The sequence below is a fragment of the Ochlerotatus camptorhynchus genome, unplaced genomic scaffold, assembly GCF_037179485.1.
Source record: "Ochlerotatus camptorhynchus isolate MF236.1 unplaced genomic scaffold, CSIRO-AGI_Acam_v1.1 ptg000402l, whole genome shotgun sequence".
Lineage (NCBI taxonomy): Eukaryota > Metazoa > Arthropoda > Insecta > Diptera > Culicidae > Ochlerotatus > Ochlerotatus camptorhynchus.
This window is the reverse complement of record NW_027040888.1, coordinates 151,412-167,629: the sequence shown is the minus strand read 5'-3', so window position 1 is coordinate 167,629 and position 16,218 is coordinate 151,412. Positions and strand designations below refer to the sequence as shown.

Below are 16,218 nucleotides of genomic sequence, written 5' to 3'. Positions count from 1 at the left end.
ACCTATATCACGTAATATAGGCTGTCTTGCAATGAGCACTCATACATAGGATTTCCAGTGAAAACTAGATGTATGAGTGCTCATTGCAAGACAGCGTATATCACGTAATGTGGACGGGGTATAAATCGAAGTCAAACGCCATTTCTGGCAGAGCTGTTTCTTTTTCGATGGGCTCATGTATGAACACTTTGGATAGTTGGTTGGTCTAGAAAACGGTTTGGTTTTGACGATGACAGGAGCACATACCGTGGTAGAGGTAACAATAGCTGCAATTACCAAACCTGGATGCCTCCCTTCAAATAACAACATGAGTTCGGTACAATCGAATAGAACCAGGCCTAAACATTCTCATTTGAGCCAAGGTTGCAAAGACTCATTTCAGCTAAAACAATGTTTTTCTAAATTATGAAATAATTAGATGCCATGATCAAATTTTGAATTGGTAGGATACAAGAAGAGGTTGCAAAGAATGTGTTTGACATATTAAACCTGGTGTTGTTGAGTACTTGGCACTGATGAAGTCTGCAAGTAGTAGACGAAATACGCGTATCTGTCAAAAGATAAGCAATTATAACGGAATTAAAAGGAAATATACCAACCCACTCAAAGCTCTTCATAAAGGGATTCCGTTAAGAGGTTCGACAAATTTAAAGGATTAATATTAAACCTGTTTATTTCACTTCATGAGAGTCACAATCAGCGATTTTTCACAAACTCACTCACTCACTCACTCACTCACTCACTCACTCACTCACTCAGCGATCAGCAAATCGCTGATTGTGACTCATAGAAAGCAAAATTTACAGGTATTATGTTTCCAACGCATACTTTGTAACCTCTTCTTGTAAGTTGCAAGTAAAACATGCCATCATACCATCTTTTGGTTTTATTATTCCGAAAAAACATAATTTTAGCTGAAATGAGTCTTTGCAACCTTGATTTGAGCTAAAATACTAGTTTTCGAAATTATGAAACTATGAGATATTATAATAATAATGTTTATATGTAAGATGCAAGAAAAGTTAAAGTTTGTGTATGACACATAACACCAGTCAATTTTGCTTTCAGAGGGTCACAATAAGCTATTTTAGCTGTAATGAGTAATCGTCATGAGTGAGTACTATTCGTTATAGCTAATTGCTAATGGTGACACTCTGAAAGCAAGATTGACAGATATAATTTCGAAAAAGTAGTATTTGAGCGTTAATTAATATGTTCAGCCCTGGATAGAACTGTTTCAAACGCATCGTCGGTACATGAGCAAGTCGGTGATCATCTCTTTTTGCCAGTGGTGGTAGGGGGGGGGGGATACCCTTCACCATCCCTCTCCAACGGGGGAGTTTGGTAAAGAGGGATGCTCAACCCGATTTTTACCTTCCTAAAATGTTGTCCTTGCTAGCTAATATACAATTTTCACAATGCCGTACTCTAATGGTACTATCAATTCTATACTTTCATCTCCTCATCTATCGTATAAAAATTACCACTTTAGTCTGTTATTTGAAATAAGCATCTTGAACTATGTAAATCGTTAACTTCGCGTAGAAGTAATACAAACAAATATTTAATGTAATAACATAATAAGATATTGATAGTAAAATATGATATTATTCAGTTCTGATTTTGCTATGCACCTCTAACCGGGATGCGGTGGAAAATGTGCTGCACAAGCAAAACTGACGCTACAGCACATGTTCCATGAAACTAATGCGCTGCAAACAACAAATCAACGAAGATTGCGGCAAAACTGGATCAGTTCGCAACAATTCGTCGTAATGAGAACATCTAGCCACTCGTGGAGACAATGTGCGGCTGTTGTGTGAAGGTATCGTTGAACTTACTCGCCAATCTGCTGCAGCGCATCACCGATGACATAATGGAGCTGATCTACTGCCAAAGAAACTGCTCTGGTAGCCTTCTGTCAGCCGAAGATCAATACCAATGCCACCAACGAGAGCAACCACAGGCTAACAGTGATCATGAACGTCATCTACCACCAGACCAGCAACTGGTGCACCGCGTTGATGAAGGTGATTGATTCGGTTTACACGTAGAAAGACATATCATTCCGTCACAAATGGTGCTTAATTACACACAGGCGGACGGGATGCCACCACTGCGTGTAAATAGAGGAAAAACAATTAATCATTCCGCGTCGAACAGATGGCTTCCACAAACGGGAAAATCAACTCATCCATGTTTTTTGTCTAACGTTCAGATGCTACGACAGACGCAACAAAGGGCACTGACCTAGGAATGGCATCGGCAAAGCTGAAGGGGCCTAGTTTTTACAACGTGATCTACGATACCGTGGAACTGGAACCGTACTTCTGCGCCGTTGATCGTCCGCAGAGTGTGGAAATACTTCGCGGTCATCCGGATGGAGCCTGTCTCGTGAGACCGTTTAAGCTGAAGGTTGGTATTTTTTGAAACAACATTTCTTTCACGTAACAATTGGAATTGGTTTTTGATCAGCACGCTCACATCCGGTATATCCTTTCGGTGCACGCTGCGGGGGCTTACTTTCACCTGTTCATCCGAAAAACCAGCCCGAACGGGATGTACGCGCTGGGACTCGAAAAGCAAAAGGAGCGCCAGTTTAAATTCCCCTCCGATATCGTCCAGTATTATCGAACCCATCGATTGGAATGTGCCACCGGTGATAAGGCGGTTAAAATCAGGCTCCATTTATTGCCCATCGTAAATGTTTGTGCCAATCACCCGGGGCGGCGGCGCATCGATGACGATGATGACGGCGAGCAAGGAAGTTGTGATACCAGTAATAGCCAGTAAACCCGACGAAGTGAGTTGAAAACGTTTAAAATTTATTACATAAAACATTATACTATATGTACAGAATCTTACCGAGCAGATACGAAAACGCCTGAAACAAAAGTGGTTAAAATCAATTTCGGTCGGTTGTCTTATGTCGCTACTTTTTGGAACTTGCACTAAACGGCTCAGTATTATTTAACGGTACGATGATTTCGTCAATCGCGGTCCTTTGACTGCAACGAAAAAATACTTGTTTGCATTATGTAACTATGAATCTATATAGACGTAGCGGAAAGCGTTGTTGAGCAAATATTTCCCATGAACCGATTGGGGTTCCGGATTGGTACAGGATCACTACTACGTGGCAACGACTGCCTTGAAGACGCAGCGGCCGTTCTGAATCAGAGCTGGCCACAGGAAGGCACGGATGATGTCCGATCGCTTCTCCGAGATTGGGTAACGTTCGTGTTTCTCCGGTTGGAGCAGCCCTGGAAGGAGATGAGGAAAATTTCGGATTATTTGATGGTCAACCCAAGTTCTAGTTCAATCTAAGGTAAAGCACGGTGTGTATGGTAGAATAATATTATAATGAAATAATAAGCATCGCTGAATCCTTCACTATTTTAAAATAGATCGTTTTACCTTTCATTTGAGACCTGTTTGAATATAATCCACCGAGGGATCGTGGACCTCTTTTGTTTGTTATAATTGTTCGTCCTGAAAGCATAGGCAACTTAAAAAAGAAAGAAATTCCCTGAGCTTTCCCAATTTTTCAAGGTTCAAATTTAATGCAGATTTTGAGTAAACTCACTCAGAAAAATCTACTGTATTAAAAAAGTTAACGAGGAATTTAAACATTAGTTTAGGTAAATACAATAAATTTGATGATATTCTTGCATATTTTCGGGAAATTAATAACTCAATAGGATAAAACTCGTAATAAGTTAGAAAACTTATAGCTCTTTGAGGGGGTAGTCCACTTTGGCGGCATGAAAAATAGGTCATTTTCACGATTTTTTTTTTTTTTTTTTTTATGTAAAATAACGATCAATTCAAAAAAAAAATGCATGGTTTTGTCAATTGAAATGTCCTCTTTAATTGAGATTTTTTTTGGCGCGATTGAATGTTTCCTGTAGCCGCTGCACCAGGTTCCCCAGGAGACCTCCCGTCTGAGTCGTTGCGGGGCGGGACGTCTGGCGGTCACACCACTGAAGCTGGAACAACGATTTTTTTTGTGGTTATTCTCTTATAGATGACCCAGTCTTGTACGTAGCCGTTTTTGATTTCGTTGAAAAATTTGGCGACGTTTTGGAAAAAAAACAGTCCGTTTTTGTACCCTAAAATTGGAGATAAAAGCTTGCACCAAAAATCCATTTTTGATTCATTTGAAAATCGGCTACGTACAAGACTATAAAAAAAGGTACTTAACTCGAAAATTTAATCGCCGTTTAAATCGAATGAGCCGTTTCTAAAATACAGCGCCCGCCAATTCTACCATCAGCCATCTGGTAACGACGCGGCAGCAGTTGGAACTACTAAGACACGCCGTTTCGCCGGTAACGGGCGGGTACTCCGAGCGCTCACCTGAGCGCGCTTGGAGCGTCTGGACACGAGTCCACAAATCGGACTATAACTTTGGAACGATGTCACTTGCGGACTTGCGGTCAAGTCTATGTCCAAGTAAACATTCCAAAGTATTTTAAGCCAAAAAAAAAGATTTTTTTAAATTTCCAGAGTGGACTACCCCCTTAAAGCAAAGTAATAAGTATCATTCGTGATGAATATCGGGCCAAATTGGTATTCAAGCAATTATTGAAAATTTAAAAGAAACCCGATTTTTTTTTAATTTTGCTTTTGCCACTTTAAGTTAATTAATTTTTTTTTATCGAAAAACACCCATGCTTTCTGAGATCTAAAAAGCTAAGGGTTGTGTCCAAAGCACGACGGCATTGTTGATGTAGGACTACGAGATTATTTTTGCTGCTTCATTAAATAACGGGCCGCGAAATTATTGAAATCATCACTGTGGCCAAATATTTATTTATTTATTGCCATTCGCCTTCGACTATGTCGCACAGACTACTACTAACCTATGTTCCTAATACTATTTTTAAAACAACTTTTAGTCATACTAAAGCCAAAACAGTCACTAATGTTGCTAAAAGCCTTGATGCCAGGGTTGCCAAAAGCAAATCTGTATTTTTGCTTATAAAAATCTTTTCATCTGTATTTCTTCTTCGAAAAATCTGTATGTATCAATATCTGTATAGATTTAATATTGCGTATTTCGCTCCAAAATGAACAAATAAGTGTTGGAAGTGCGGTAACGGTCATAAAAGTGCGCTTTTGCATCGAATCGTGCTAGTGCGTTTTGCGCCGAATACATTGATAGCGGTAAGCTTCAACTCGGAATTATTTTTAATACCGTCCATGTTTGGAAAATTTGCCAAATGTTTGCTTAAGAGGAGGTTCTCTTTCAAAATTTTCAAAAAATCGGGTTTTTTGTGATTACATTTTTTGAATGGTATATGCACAGACAAACAGACATAACACATTGAACATTTCTCATTGTAATACATCGTCGCTAAAACATTTGCGCCATCTGTTGAGTACACTGTGGTGGGTAGTACGCTGAACAGATGGCGGTAGTATGTAAACGTCAAACGCAAGGAAATTTACTATGCGCGCCACAGGTGGCAGTACTACAAACTGAGATATGTACTTTCAAATTGACCGTTAAATGCTTGTTCGATGAACAACTTATGAGAATTATGTCTGTTTGTCTGTGGTATAAGTGTCTACTATATTGTGTTGAAAGGGTTTTCGATCCGCACACAAGAAAAGTTTCTACAGGCCATTGTTCGAAGCGGCGTCCCGGCACTAATATTCGATCGAAGCTGTCGTGTTTATCTCGAAACAGGATTTTTCAAAACTGCGTACAATCTCACTTGAAAACGATTAATTTAACGACTTCAACCTTTGACTATTCAAAAGAAAACCTTTTTCATTTGAGGGATGACCTATAAAATCTACAAATTCTTTGTATTCACTATTTTTTCTGAAGCCTGAAAGAGGAAAAAAGGGTGAATCGACAAAAAAGTTTGAGATCGCACTATTTCGTCAAATTTGAAGTTATTTACCAGTTCTTAGATCATTCCTCCAATTAATTAATCGTCAGATCGATCCTGAGGCTGGACGCAGTTTGACAATTCCAGGTGTACACTACCTTACTCAAAACGTGACCACGAACGCCATTTTGTTTTTTCCGCTTTGTAAAAATTTGTAAATAAATTCGAAATTCTAAGCTTTTTGAATTTCAAAACCGCGTCCTTCTATGTTTTTTTCATGCCAACAAAAAAATGCCAAACTTTGCTTACTTTTTGGTCATTTGAATGAGAACCTCCCCTTAAGATTGAATTGGTTAATACTAAATCAACCCAACATTCGTTATCCGGATTTAAACCGAGGATAATATCAGTTGGTGCTTACCACCATAAAACCATTCAAGTATTAGTAATCCAAAAACATATACATTATTATTTATTTTTTTTTTTTATGTATTTGACTATATCAAGCATAACTTTTCAAAAGGACGTAAGTCGCAAAAATAAACAAATCGATATTTTGCATCTAACCGAATATAAAATACATGCTTTTCCTACGAGTTAATGAAAAACAAGGTTTTAAATTGTAATGCATTATGGAGAATATATTTAATGAACGCCCTATGTGATCTCCTTTCATTGTTTTTAAAATGGTGTTGATACACCCTTTTATTGTCAACATGTCTTAACTGTTAAATTTTGATGATAACACAAAAACTGCAGATACGCTCACAGTGAAGCGTCGTATGTGAAAAAACAAAGCAACCACTATCAATCAGCAAATGCGTCAAGTTTGTATGTTTGTTTTTGTATATCCGGGAGCAACATGTCTATTATTTCAAAAGTATTCTAATAACATTTCACTTTAATATTGACTTTAATATTGAACTTCACATACCAATCTGACCAGCGCTTTCTTAATACGAAAAACACAAAACGTATAACATCTGACAGCAGATAATGCGGTGACCCTCTCATCTCCGCTTTTAACATCGATTATTTCACAACTTTGGGTAGTTATGTAAATAAACCAACCAACCGACAATTCCTCAATGCTTTTCGAGCTGCCGACGTATCTTCACTGCAAAACAAAAACCGGTGTATCTGATTTGACGTATGTGAAAACCCTTCTGTCAAATAAACGAATCATGCAGGGTGTATGTAACAATCAAGGTGTGATACCGACGAATCAATCAGGGTGTATGTGAGTAGTACACAAGTAAAAGGTGTATGATTTTGTTTTATCAAAAGTCTTGTCCGTGTTTACAAAACTCGACATTTTTCACAATTCTCTTAAACGCTATCCCTTTATCCAACTAATAGCACAAACAGATTTAAAAAAATAGCATTAACTTTTAAATAGCATTTAATAATCTCATATAGACATTGCTATCCAATGTTTCTAATTTCCTATCCAATGTTACATACGTCCTTTTGAAAAGTTATGCTTGATATGTTTAGTATTACTTCTGCGTGAAGTCAACGATTTACATAGTTGAAGATGCTAATTTCAAATAACAGACTGAAGTGGTAATTTTTATACGATAGAGTGAGGAGATGAAAGTATAGAATTGAAAATTCCGTTTAGAGTATGGCAGTGTGAAAATTGCTTCTAGAGGAGTAGACAGCGAGCTCGGACCAGGCTAGTAAGAGAGGTGCCACAGTCGGAAAAAGTGTTAGTTTGTTTACTTAAATGAACCGTGCCCATTTTGTTATGGCAAGTTTGCTATAAGAAATGATCCTCGTGTTTATTAGCGAAATTCACTTCAAAGATTGACTAATTGAGTAGGAAATCAGTTTGGCACGGTATTTGTGACCAGCATACACCTTCCGTTCGTACGTAACAGGTCAAAAACAGTCCAAATCCGCAGATAAAAATTTTTGTTTTGAATTTCTGTATAGCAAAATAGTGAACTTTTCGTGAACATTAACGGCAAAGAACTCACCAACACTGGGAGACCGTGAGTTCCTGCCCACCTGTCATCTCCCATCTCGGAGCTAGGACAACTTTTAAGAAGATATAAATCGGTTTTATCATACCCCCACCCCGCCAACACTGTCAAAAAGAGATGATCGCCGACCGCTCAAATACTAGCGATGTGTTTGAAACAGTTCTACCGATTTTTACCGCACTCCAGTTGTCATTTTAAGGAAGGCATCCAGTCGTAGGTTTGGAAATGTATATGCATATGCAATTTGTGTCGTAGGTAATTGCATGTACGTACAGTGCTGTCATGCAGTTGTGTGTGCCCGATTACTTCACCCCGGTAATTCAGTTCATTGAGTTCTACACTCTCGAGGCAAGGTTATAAATCATACGATAACATGAAAGTAACACTGGCGCAAAAATTTAGATGAATTAAAGACAGACCTCAAAATATTTGTATCCAATCAAAAAAATCTATTTATCTGTATATTCTTGGTTTAAAAAATCTGTATAAATACAGCTTATTCTGTATTTTTGGCATCCCTGCCAGAAGCAGGAGCTTAATGGGCTGTTGTACCCGTAACTAGTCTAATGTCGTGGAACAGTAATGAAGGCCGAGTTTCTAAGTTGACCATGGGGCACATTGAAGGAAACTTGCTGAAGTAGGTCCGAGCAATCGAAGTTGTTCTTTAGAAGGTCAAATATGAACATCCGCTGTGTCTGGAGGCGTCTTGCTGATAGCAACTGGAGGTCGTCAATACAGCGTGGCGCATTCTCAGGAAGATGAACAGGATCGTTCCACGGAAGATGACGGAGAGCGAATCGCACGAATTGTTTTTGTACACATTCAATGCGGATCACTTGAGCTCAAATCGGAGAAGCGTATTCGAGAATACTAAACACTTAGTAAATCATGTAAATTAAGGTGCTCTGAGACTGACATATACGAGCGTCAATTTTGACATAGAATTGAGTCATAACATACGCAAAATTCAATGCAATCAAACGTATTTTTCGTCGAGTAACAAACTTTTCAGTCTCGGAGCACTTTATTTTACATGAAATATTTGTTTACGTGTGATCCTTTATGTCAAAGATGGATTCCGTCACGTGTAAACTTATTTATTTCTAAGTGTGTACGCACCAACGCGCATAACCAGGCATGGAAGATCATTTACATTCATTTGCCTCTATATTTTTTAATCAACAGCATTCCGCAAAATGATGTATAGAGCTTTATTTAGTAGGTTTTGTTATTAGCTACAACTTTTGCCCATAACTCAAATCTGTATCTCTTATGCATCACGAATTAGAGCGGGCAGAACTTGTTAACAAAAGTTGTAGCTTATAACAAAACCTACAAAAACTCTTTCGCCATTTTGCGGAATTCTGTTGATACAAAAATATAAGGACAAATGCACGAAATGAAAGCAAATGATTTTCCATGCCTGCGCATAACAGTGCTCCCAAGTAGCATTTCTTGTTTTATTGTACTCTATTAGTGGTTTTTGAGATCAATTTTATAAAACCGTCAATAAAATTAATAGCTCCAGCACAACCTTTTGAAAACCGCTATAAGAGCATCTTACAGCTTAGGGTACCACTCTTGATAAGGTTTATAAAGCATGTTTGAGAATCACAATGAAGCTGTCTTAAACCTTTTGTCAGAAAACCTCATACTCTACAAAAGGTTCTCATAGCCTCTTTAAGAGTAATATTGTATTCAAGCAGTCTTATTACGCTTTTGTGAAAATCAGCTATGAATCCAATTTAATTTATATTTGCTTCAAAGCAACCGCCATAAATTAGCTTGTTGTTATTCTGTTCTGCTCAAGGAGTGGGCACTCTACACACTTATTTTGCGCCAACATTTTTCTCAGTGTACCTCAGTGTGCCGCAGCTGTACGGGCAGTGCCAAGAAGTCGTTGAACTAACTTTTATTTGCTTGTGAATAATGCCTTGCTTGGCAACCCGGTATTTTAACAGCTCTTGTTTTTGTTTTGTTTTTCAATGTTTTCAAAAACGACACGGACTCCCGTTGGGACTATACACTGGCTGCATCCGTCTCCAAGGATGCCTGCAACGGACAAGCTCCGTTGCTACACGATCCTTCCATCTTCGGCGGAAGACCGACTCCACGAACGTCAATCATTAGTCAACCTGCCCTTCTGGGAGCCGGCGAAGGAAACGAATTTGCACCGCCCGAGTATTATCCGTCGGAAAACTGGAAACCAACACCAGCTAGAACACACGTCGGACTGATGAAGGACGCACCGCTGACCCGAAACGGACCAGTCAACTTCATTCAACCGGCACAGCAACAGGGCGCGCAGTGATGATGGTCTACGGACTCGATAACAACACAGCCAACACCGATAGGCTGTTCAATCTGTTCTGCCTGTAAGGAAATGTTGTCAGGATCTCGGTCAGGATAAAGTTCAACATCGAATGAATGGAAATCATGGTAGCAAAATTCAAATTGCATTTTTCAAGCAGAACTACTTGTCAGAGTCCACCAACCCGCACACCCTGCCAGACAATTCGAACAGCTTCAAGGTCTACAGCGCCTCCAAGAACAATAGCTTCCCAGGCCAGCAAAAATCGCATTCTCCACTTCTTCAATACCCCACCCGTATGCCGTCTGAGGATCTACTGCTGACTGCATTCACCACCAAGGACTGCCACCCGTCCCAAGTGCGAATGTTCTCGCTGAAATCGGAAAGTTCCTCCACCGGATTGGTCGAGTTCTCAAGCAACCCAGCGCGGTCGGTCACAAATGCACAAAATTCCCGTCCATTATGAAGTTGTGCTTTTCCTCCTCCAAGAAGATGAACGGTGCGTGGAGCAACGAAAAAATCGAAAACACGTTAGCTTTGAAAGAGCGGAAATTTGTTTTTCTGAGAACAGAAAGGATTTTCCTTTTTATGTGTAGTTAATTTTATAATTCGTTATTATAGGTAATTTCTTATTGTGTTGGAAATGCAAAAAGTCAAGAGAGTAAAAATAATTTGTTGAACTATTTGAAATTTTGCCAAGACGTTGAATGATGGAATCGTTGGTGTAGCAGCTACCGCCATGGATGTATTCGAGCAGTTTGAATGGTCTGATGGTATAGTTTTTGTATGGTTGTTGACTTTCCGATTAAATCTTAAACACCGCTTGTCGAGACCGGACCGAGATTTCCAGCGTCGACCACGGCTATAGGAATTAGCGATGCAACTCCCGCGGCTGCTTCCAATGCTGCTGCTGCTGCTGCTGATCCTTCTGCTGGTCCGTCTCCTGTAAAATTCGCCAAAAAAGACGGAGCAGCAGCAGCATTGGAAGCAGCCGCAGCCGTGGGAGCTGCATCGCTAGTTCGTGTAGCCATGACCGGAAACCTTGTTCAGGTCAAGATACTGATGTCAGCTGTTCTTCGTCTGGGAGGAAATGTGGATGCGACTGCCGTCACGGGTGTAACGATTTTGAGAATCCATGGCGAGACCTGGTGGAGATTCACGGTTGTTTTGAAAATAATTTGATTATATTGTGGCAACATCTATAACAAATTTTGACACATGCACACTGCAAGCGAAGAAAAATTTCAGTGTTGCCAGTAACTTGAAAGATTATAAAAATTGTAACCATGGGTGCCAAACAGCACCAATGATTTCGACCGGGTGTGCCCAAGTTTGATTTTGGCACACTGTGTAGAGTGACCAACCCCTTGGTTCTGCTGAAACTTTTTTTCTCCATATGGAAATCTCTAGCGGTAAAAATAGGTTTGAGTGTTGGTGTCAAGATCACCATGTAATCAATTTTGTTTTATGGCGACATTAGTGAAAATCTTAAAGAAAATATGTGACTTTTTAGAAGTTCCAAAACATATGCGCTTGAAATTTTATCGTGTATATTGGGATTATATGAGTCTTATTACAGTGTTCACTCGGCTGTCGACAAAAGCAGGCCACTCTCGATGTGTGCTACGCGATCGTCTGTTTTCTCGGCAGCAACCATTGTGTGGTCCTCCTCATTGTTCTTCATCAGCAGTTCTTTCGGTCGATGCGTCGTCGACTTTGGAAAGCAACCGTTTCGTGATGAGTGTGTGAGTGCTGACCACGTTTTGCGTCCATTGCTGCAATGGACGCGCTCTGACCCTCGTTGGCGTACAACAATTTGCCATACAATGAAACTACTGCAAGCGGCTTCAGTTCTGATGGAGGAGGCTTTTTGGATAGCGGAAGATAAAGTGTTTATTGTGTTGTACCTTTTGACTATAGTTTTAAGATGTATTGTACCAAGAATCCTCGGCTCTGTAAAGTTAATTCGGTTGAGCCTTATCAAATAAATTAACAAAAAAAAAAAAAAAAATGAGCCTTATTAGGCGCATTTACCTCCAAAATAATTCAAGTTAACAAAATATATTGTTTCAGAAATCAAATTCATTTGATGGAATCATCTTAATTTTACAGAAAATAGATCTCAATAAATAAATTTATACCAATGCACACTGGAAATCATTTCGGATATCTAATTTAGCCATTATTTTATTGAAATTTCTTGGATTTTATTCCAAGGCTAATGGCATTTTCATAATGACAAAATGGCGACAGAGGACAGCAGGCAAGAAAAACACCAAGCGCAATTTCTTAAAATGTCTAATGCTTACATTGCACACTGGGTCAGGAATGCAACCTAGCGGAGCAGAATTAATAACTCCGAAACGAAGCATTTCCGCAACTTGCTGCCTTGGGCAAAGTTTCTTATCATAATAAGGACCATCTATTGACATGAAATGAAGTAATATTAAAAACACCAAAATACACCTCTCTCAAATTTCAATATTTTGTTTATTGAGTATTGTTTAATTTTTGCTGAAAATGTCAGATTGCAAATTTTTGCGCTTCAGGAGATTTTGAAGTGCAAAAATTTTTGTTTTTTTTTTCGTTTTTTTCAACAATATCTTTAAAATTTTAAGCTTAATCCAGTATATTTCTTAACAAAAGTTATTTATTTAATACATTTGCATAAGAGAAAAATACAACATTATATGGTTGTAAGCAAAAAAAACCGAAACAGAAAGAAAAAACCAAATTCTCGACATTTTTTTAACTCCATATAAATTGGAACCAGTAGGCTGTGGAAATTTCACGTCTTTGAAAGAGCTGTTCATTTTGTCAAGATAAACAACTTTGTCTTGAACTATTTGTTTATGCCAATAGATGGTCCTTATTATGATGAGATACTTTGTCGAAGACACCAAGTCGCGGAAATGCTTCGTTTTGGAGTTATTAATTTTGCTCTGCTAGGTTGCATTCCTGGCCCAGTGCCAGTGTGCATTGAATGAAAGCAGAACAGAAAAGCATAATGCATGATTTTATTATGAGCACTATTTTCTTTTTTACAAGAGCAATTCCTATTGTACGGGTGCAACCGATTAATTTTACAAACATTTGGAAAAGTTTTAAATGGTACATTAACCTTTATGAAAAGTTATGCGTGATTTCAACTTTTTTGTCCTAGAACTGTCACCATTCCATTTATTTCGACCAATGGAATGGTGAGGAAGCACACTCTTTACAGCTTGTGACATCCGCAGAAAAACTGCGGCATTTTTTTTTTCTTGGTTGGAGTTATTCACGAAGGTTTGCGGCTGACTGTAGCAAATAAACGGGCTCATGCTAACAATCTTGTTGATTTTCTTTGCGCTCCTCTTGGAGCCGGAAAGTTTTGATTCTTTTCTATGTTGTAGAAATAAACCGCACATTTACACTTCGGACAAGTTGCAACTGAATGCTTATAATTGTTTTAAAATAACTGTTTCATGGCCAACTAGCTTTATTGCGCTTACGTATATAGCAATATAAGGATTTATTTTTTTATACTTCAAGGCAATCATAAAACCTTTAATAAGTGGAAATAGCATAAGCATCAGTTGGTTCTTTTATAAGCTTTATAGGGGTTTTATAGATAGCTATAAAATGTTCCATGCCTTGCATTGTATATGACCGTCAAAAAGCTGTAGGCAATGGTTGCAGCTGCAATAAAACCTTTATAAATTTTGAATATAGTCAAGTAGCTCTAGATTTGTTACTTGGGCTTTCAACGCATAAACGTCAGTGAATTGCGGAGCGTTGCGACGAATGAATCCAAAAACATACAAAGCTTTAACTGTTATGGTAGCAATATGATCATTGAACCTCAATTTGTGGTCAATTATAACACCCAAATCGCGAATGGACTGAACACATTCCAGAGGGGGGTTGTATCGATGGAGTAAACGTGAATAATAGGCGACCAGCGGACGTGATTACCTTGCTCTTGTTGATGTTTACACTCATACCATTCTCGTTGCACCATTGGGAAAGCATGTCGATGTCTATTTGTAAAGCCGCACAATCCAGTGCGGATTTGATTACGAAGGCACAGATTGTTTATGAAGAGGATGAGGATAAGAGGGCCTAACACGCTACCCTGAGGAACTCCAGACTGTATTTCGAATCCTTTGGAACGTGCAGAGTTAACCTGGACGAATGCTTTACGACCAGTCAGGTATGACTTCACCAAGTCCGTTATCCATTTCGGAAAACCCATGCGTTTCAGCTTCTCCACAGCGTAGGTATGTGGCACAGTGTCAAACGCCTTCGAAAAGTCGACGTAAATAGAATCAACCTGATTCCGACGTTCCATCTCTCGGAATAAACTGCTCGTATAACACATCAAATTAGTTGTTGTTGAGCGACGAGGAACAAACCCATGCTGGTATTCAAATATCAGGTATTTAGACAACATTCAGGAACCTTTGAGTTCCATCATTCGGAGTTCCAAACCGAAAAATTTGGAAGAAGCATACCAAGCAATGCTTCTCAATCAAAACGCGGACACTCGAAAAAACCGCAACCTCACCCCAACCCCAATTACTCAGGTAAATTTAAATCGCATAAACCACAGAATGCACAATAGACTAATGCAAAGTTTGACTTTTTCGCTCCACAGTGCTTAAATGGTTTCAAATCGGGTCCTGATTAGCCTCTAAAAGTTACAACTCATTTGGTTAGAAACAGACTTCGCACAAGCCATTTGAAGTTTACATGTAAATTACTATGGGACATCTCAACTTTTTGTTCATCGCCTTTTAGTCTTTTTGCATATGGAGCTGCGAAACAGTTCGATAGCCATTCTTATAAAAAAATTTCTTACAACTTTGCTGAAGATCGTTTCTATGTAAAACAAGACAGGAAAAAGTTATTAATTATTTAAGAGATTGGTAAACTTATGACATGATCAAGCAGCTACTCTGTAGGCAACACTGTATTTTGCAGTGTGACATAGTAGCCTTGATTTTTGTGTCCTATTCAACGCCCCAGAAACACCAATGTTGCCTGCTGAGCAGTTGATTGAGCATGATCATAAGACATCAGCGCATTGAACCATTGATAACTTTCGATCCTTACATTTAGTCAAAAAGTAGTCTTGAGCAAAGTTGTAGCTGGGAAATGCTCCTACAAGTACAGTTGAAAACTTTTGAAGCAGACCGATATGGTGAATTATTAGATAGACATGAACGAAAATCTTGGTTTTACCATAGTAATTCCAATACAAACTTCAAATCGTTTGTGTCATCTCAGTTTCTCACCAAATGGGTTCAAATTTTGAGAGGTTAGTCAGGATCCGATTTGGAATCGTTTAAGTATTGTAGAGCGAAATTTTGCATCACTCTAATGCACAAGCAGGCGGTTCGCAACAATCGCAACCTAATGCCCCGTACAGACTATGGCTTATATCATGTCATATAGGCTGTCTTGCAATGAGAACACATTGAGTGCACATTGCAAGACAGCCTATATTACATGATATATGCCATAGTCTGTACGGGGTATAACGCGTCGCATAAATATGCACCAGTTAGAAAACAACCATTGCAGCCAAAGCCGCGAACTGAGGCTCATGATAACGAATTGGAGAAACTGGACGAACCCGAAACTCCAGTTGAGCAAAATGATAATTTGGATTTCTCGGACGAGGAACTAAATTTTCAGACTGCCAGGGGAGAGAAGAACCTAACATATATTTCATTCCATATCTTCGTTTTCCATGATGGACGCGATGGACTTATTGGATATGGAAATTTGGCAAAAATGAAAGCCGTCGTTGATACGAAGCGTCTTAATTTGCAATAAATCATATGAATTCTCTCGATATCGGTAAAAAATTGCATTGTGCAAATTGGTACCACTAGAAATGGTACGTTTTTAGTTCAACAGGAGGAGAACTTATCACCGCAAGTTGTTTTGAATCCAGGGTTGTATTCCGCTAAAGGAAATAAAGCCATGCTGCAACTTTCGATCAATTCAAAAGGTTTGGACCCATTTTGTAACGATGATTTCATCTTGATTTTCCAAGTGATCATTTGAATAAAGAGGAGAAAACACGTCT

The 16,218-nt window shown here is 38.9% G+C and overlaps 2 protein-coding genes across 2 annotated transcripts in view; one reads left to right on the top strand and one right to left on the bottom strand.

Moving 5' to 3' along the window:
• The first annotated feature begins 1,766 nt into the window (after positions 1-1,766).
• LOC135710805 (uncharacterized) lies at positions 1,767-2,822 on the top strand. Its single transcript, XM_065233492.1, has 3 exons — positions 1,767-2,030; positions 2,219-2,415; positions 2,476-2,822. Exons 1-3 carry the CDS (start codon positions 1,805-1,807, stop codon positions 2,791-2,793), a joined length of 741 nt encoding a protein of 246 aa, XP_065089564.1. The 5' UTR covers positions 1,767-1,804; the 3' UTR covers positions 2,794-2,822.
• A 247-nt stretch (positions 2,823-3,069) lies between these two features.
• The window catches only part of LOC135710802 (uncharacterized), a 69,830-nt gene continuing 56,681 nt past the window's right edge, over positions 3,070-16,218 (bottom strand). The window contains exon 7 of the mRNA XM_065233489.1: positions 3,070-3,263. Coding sequence (XP_065089561.1) covers positions 3,133-3,263 — 131 coding nt within the window. The 3' untranslated portion in view covers positions 3,070-3,132. The remainder of the gene's footprint in view (positions 3,264-16,218) is intronic.

Coding starts and splice junctions, on each gene's coding strand:
- LOC135710805 (XM_065233492.1), top strand. CDS start 1,805: ATGTGCGGCTGTTGTGTGAAGGTATCGTTGAACTTACTCGCCAATCTG. Junction 2,031..2,218: donor GGTGCACCGCGTTGATGAAG/GTGATTGATTCG, acceptor TCTAACGTTCAG/ATGCTACGACAGACGCAACA. Junction 2,416..2,475: donor TGAGACCGTTTAAGCTGAAG/GTTGGTATTTTT, acceptor GTTTTTGATCAG/CACGCTCACATCCGGTATAT.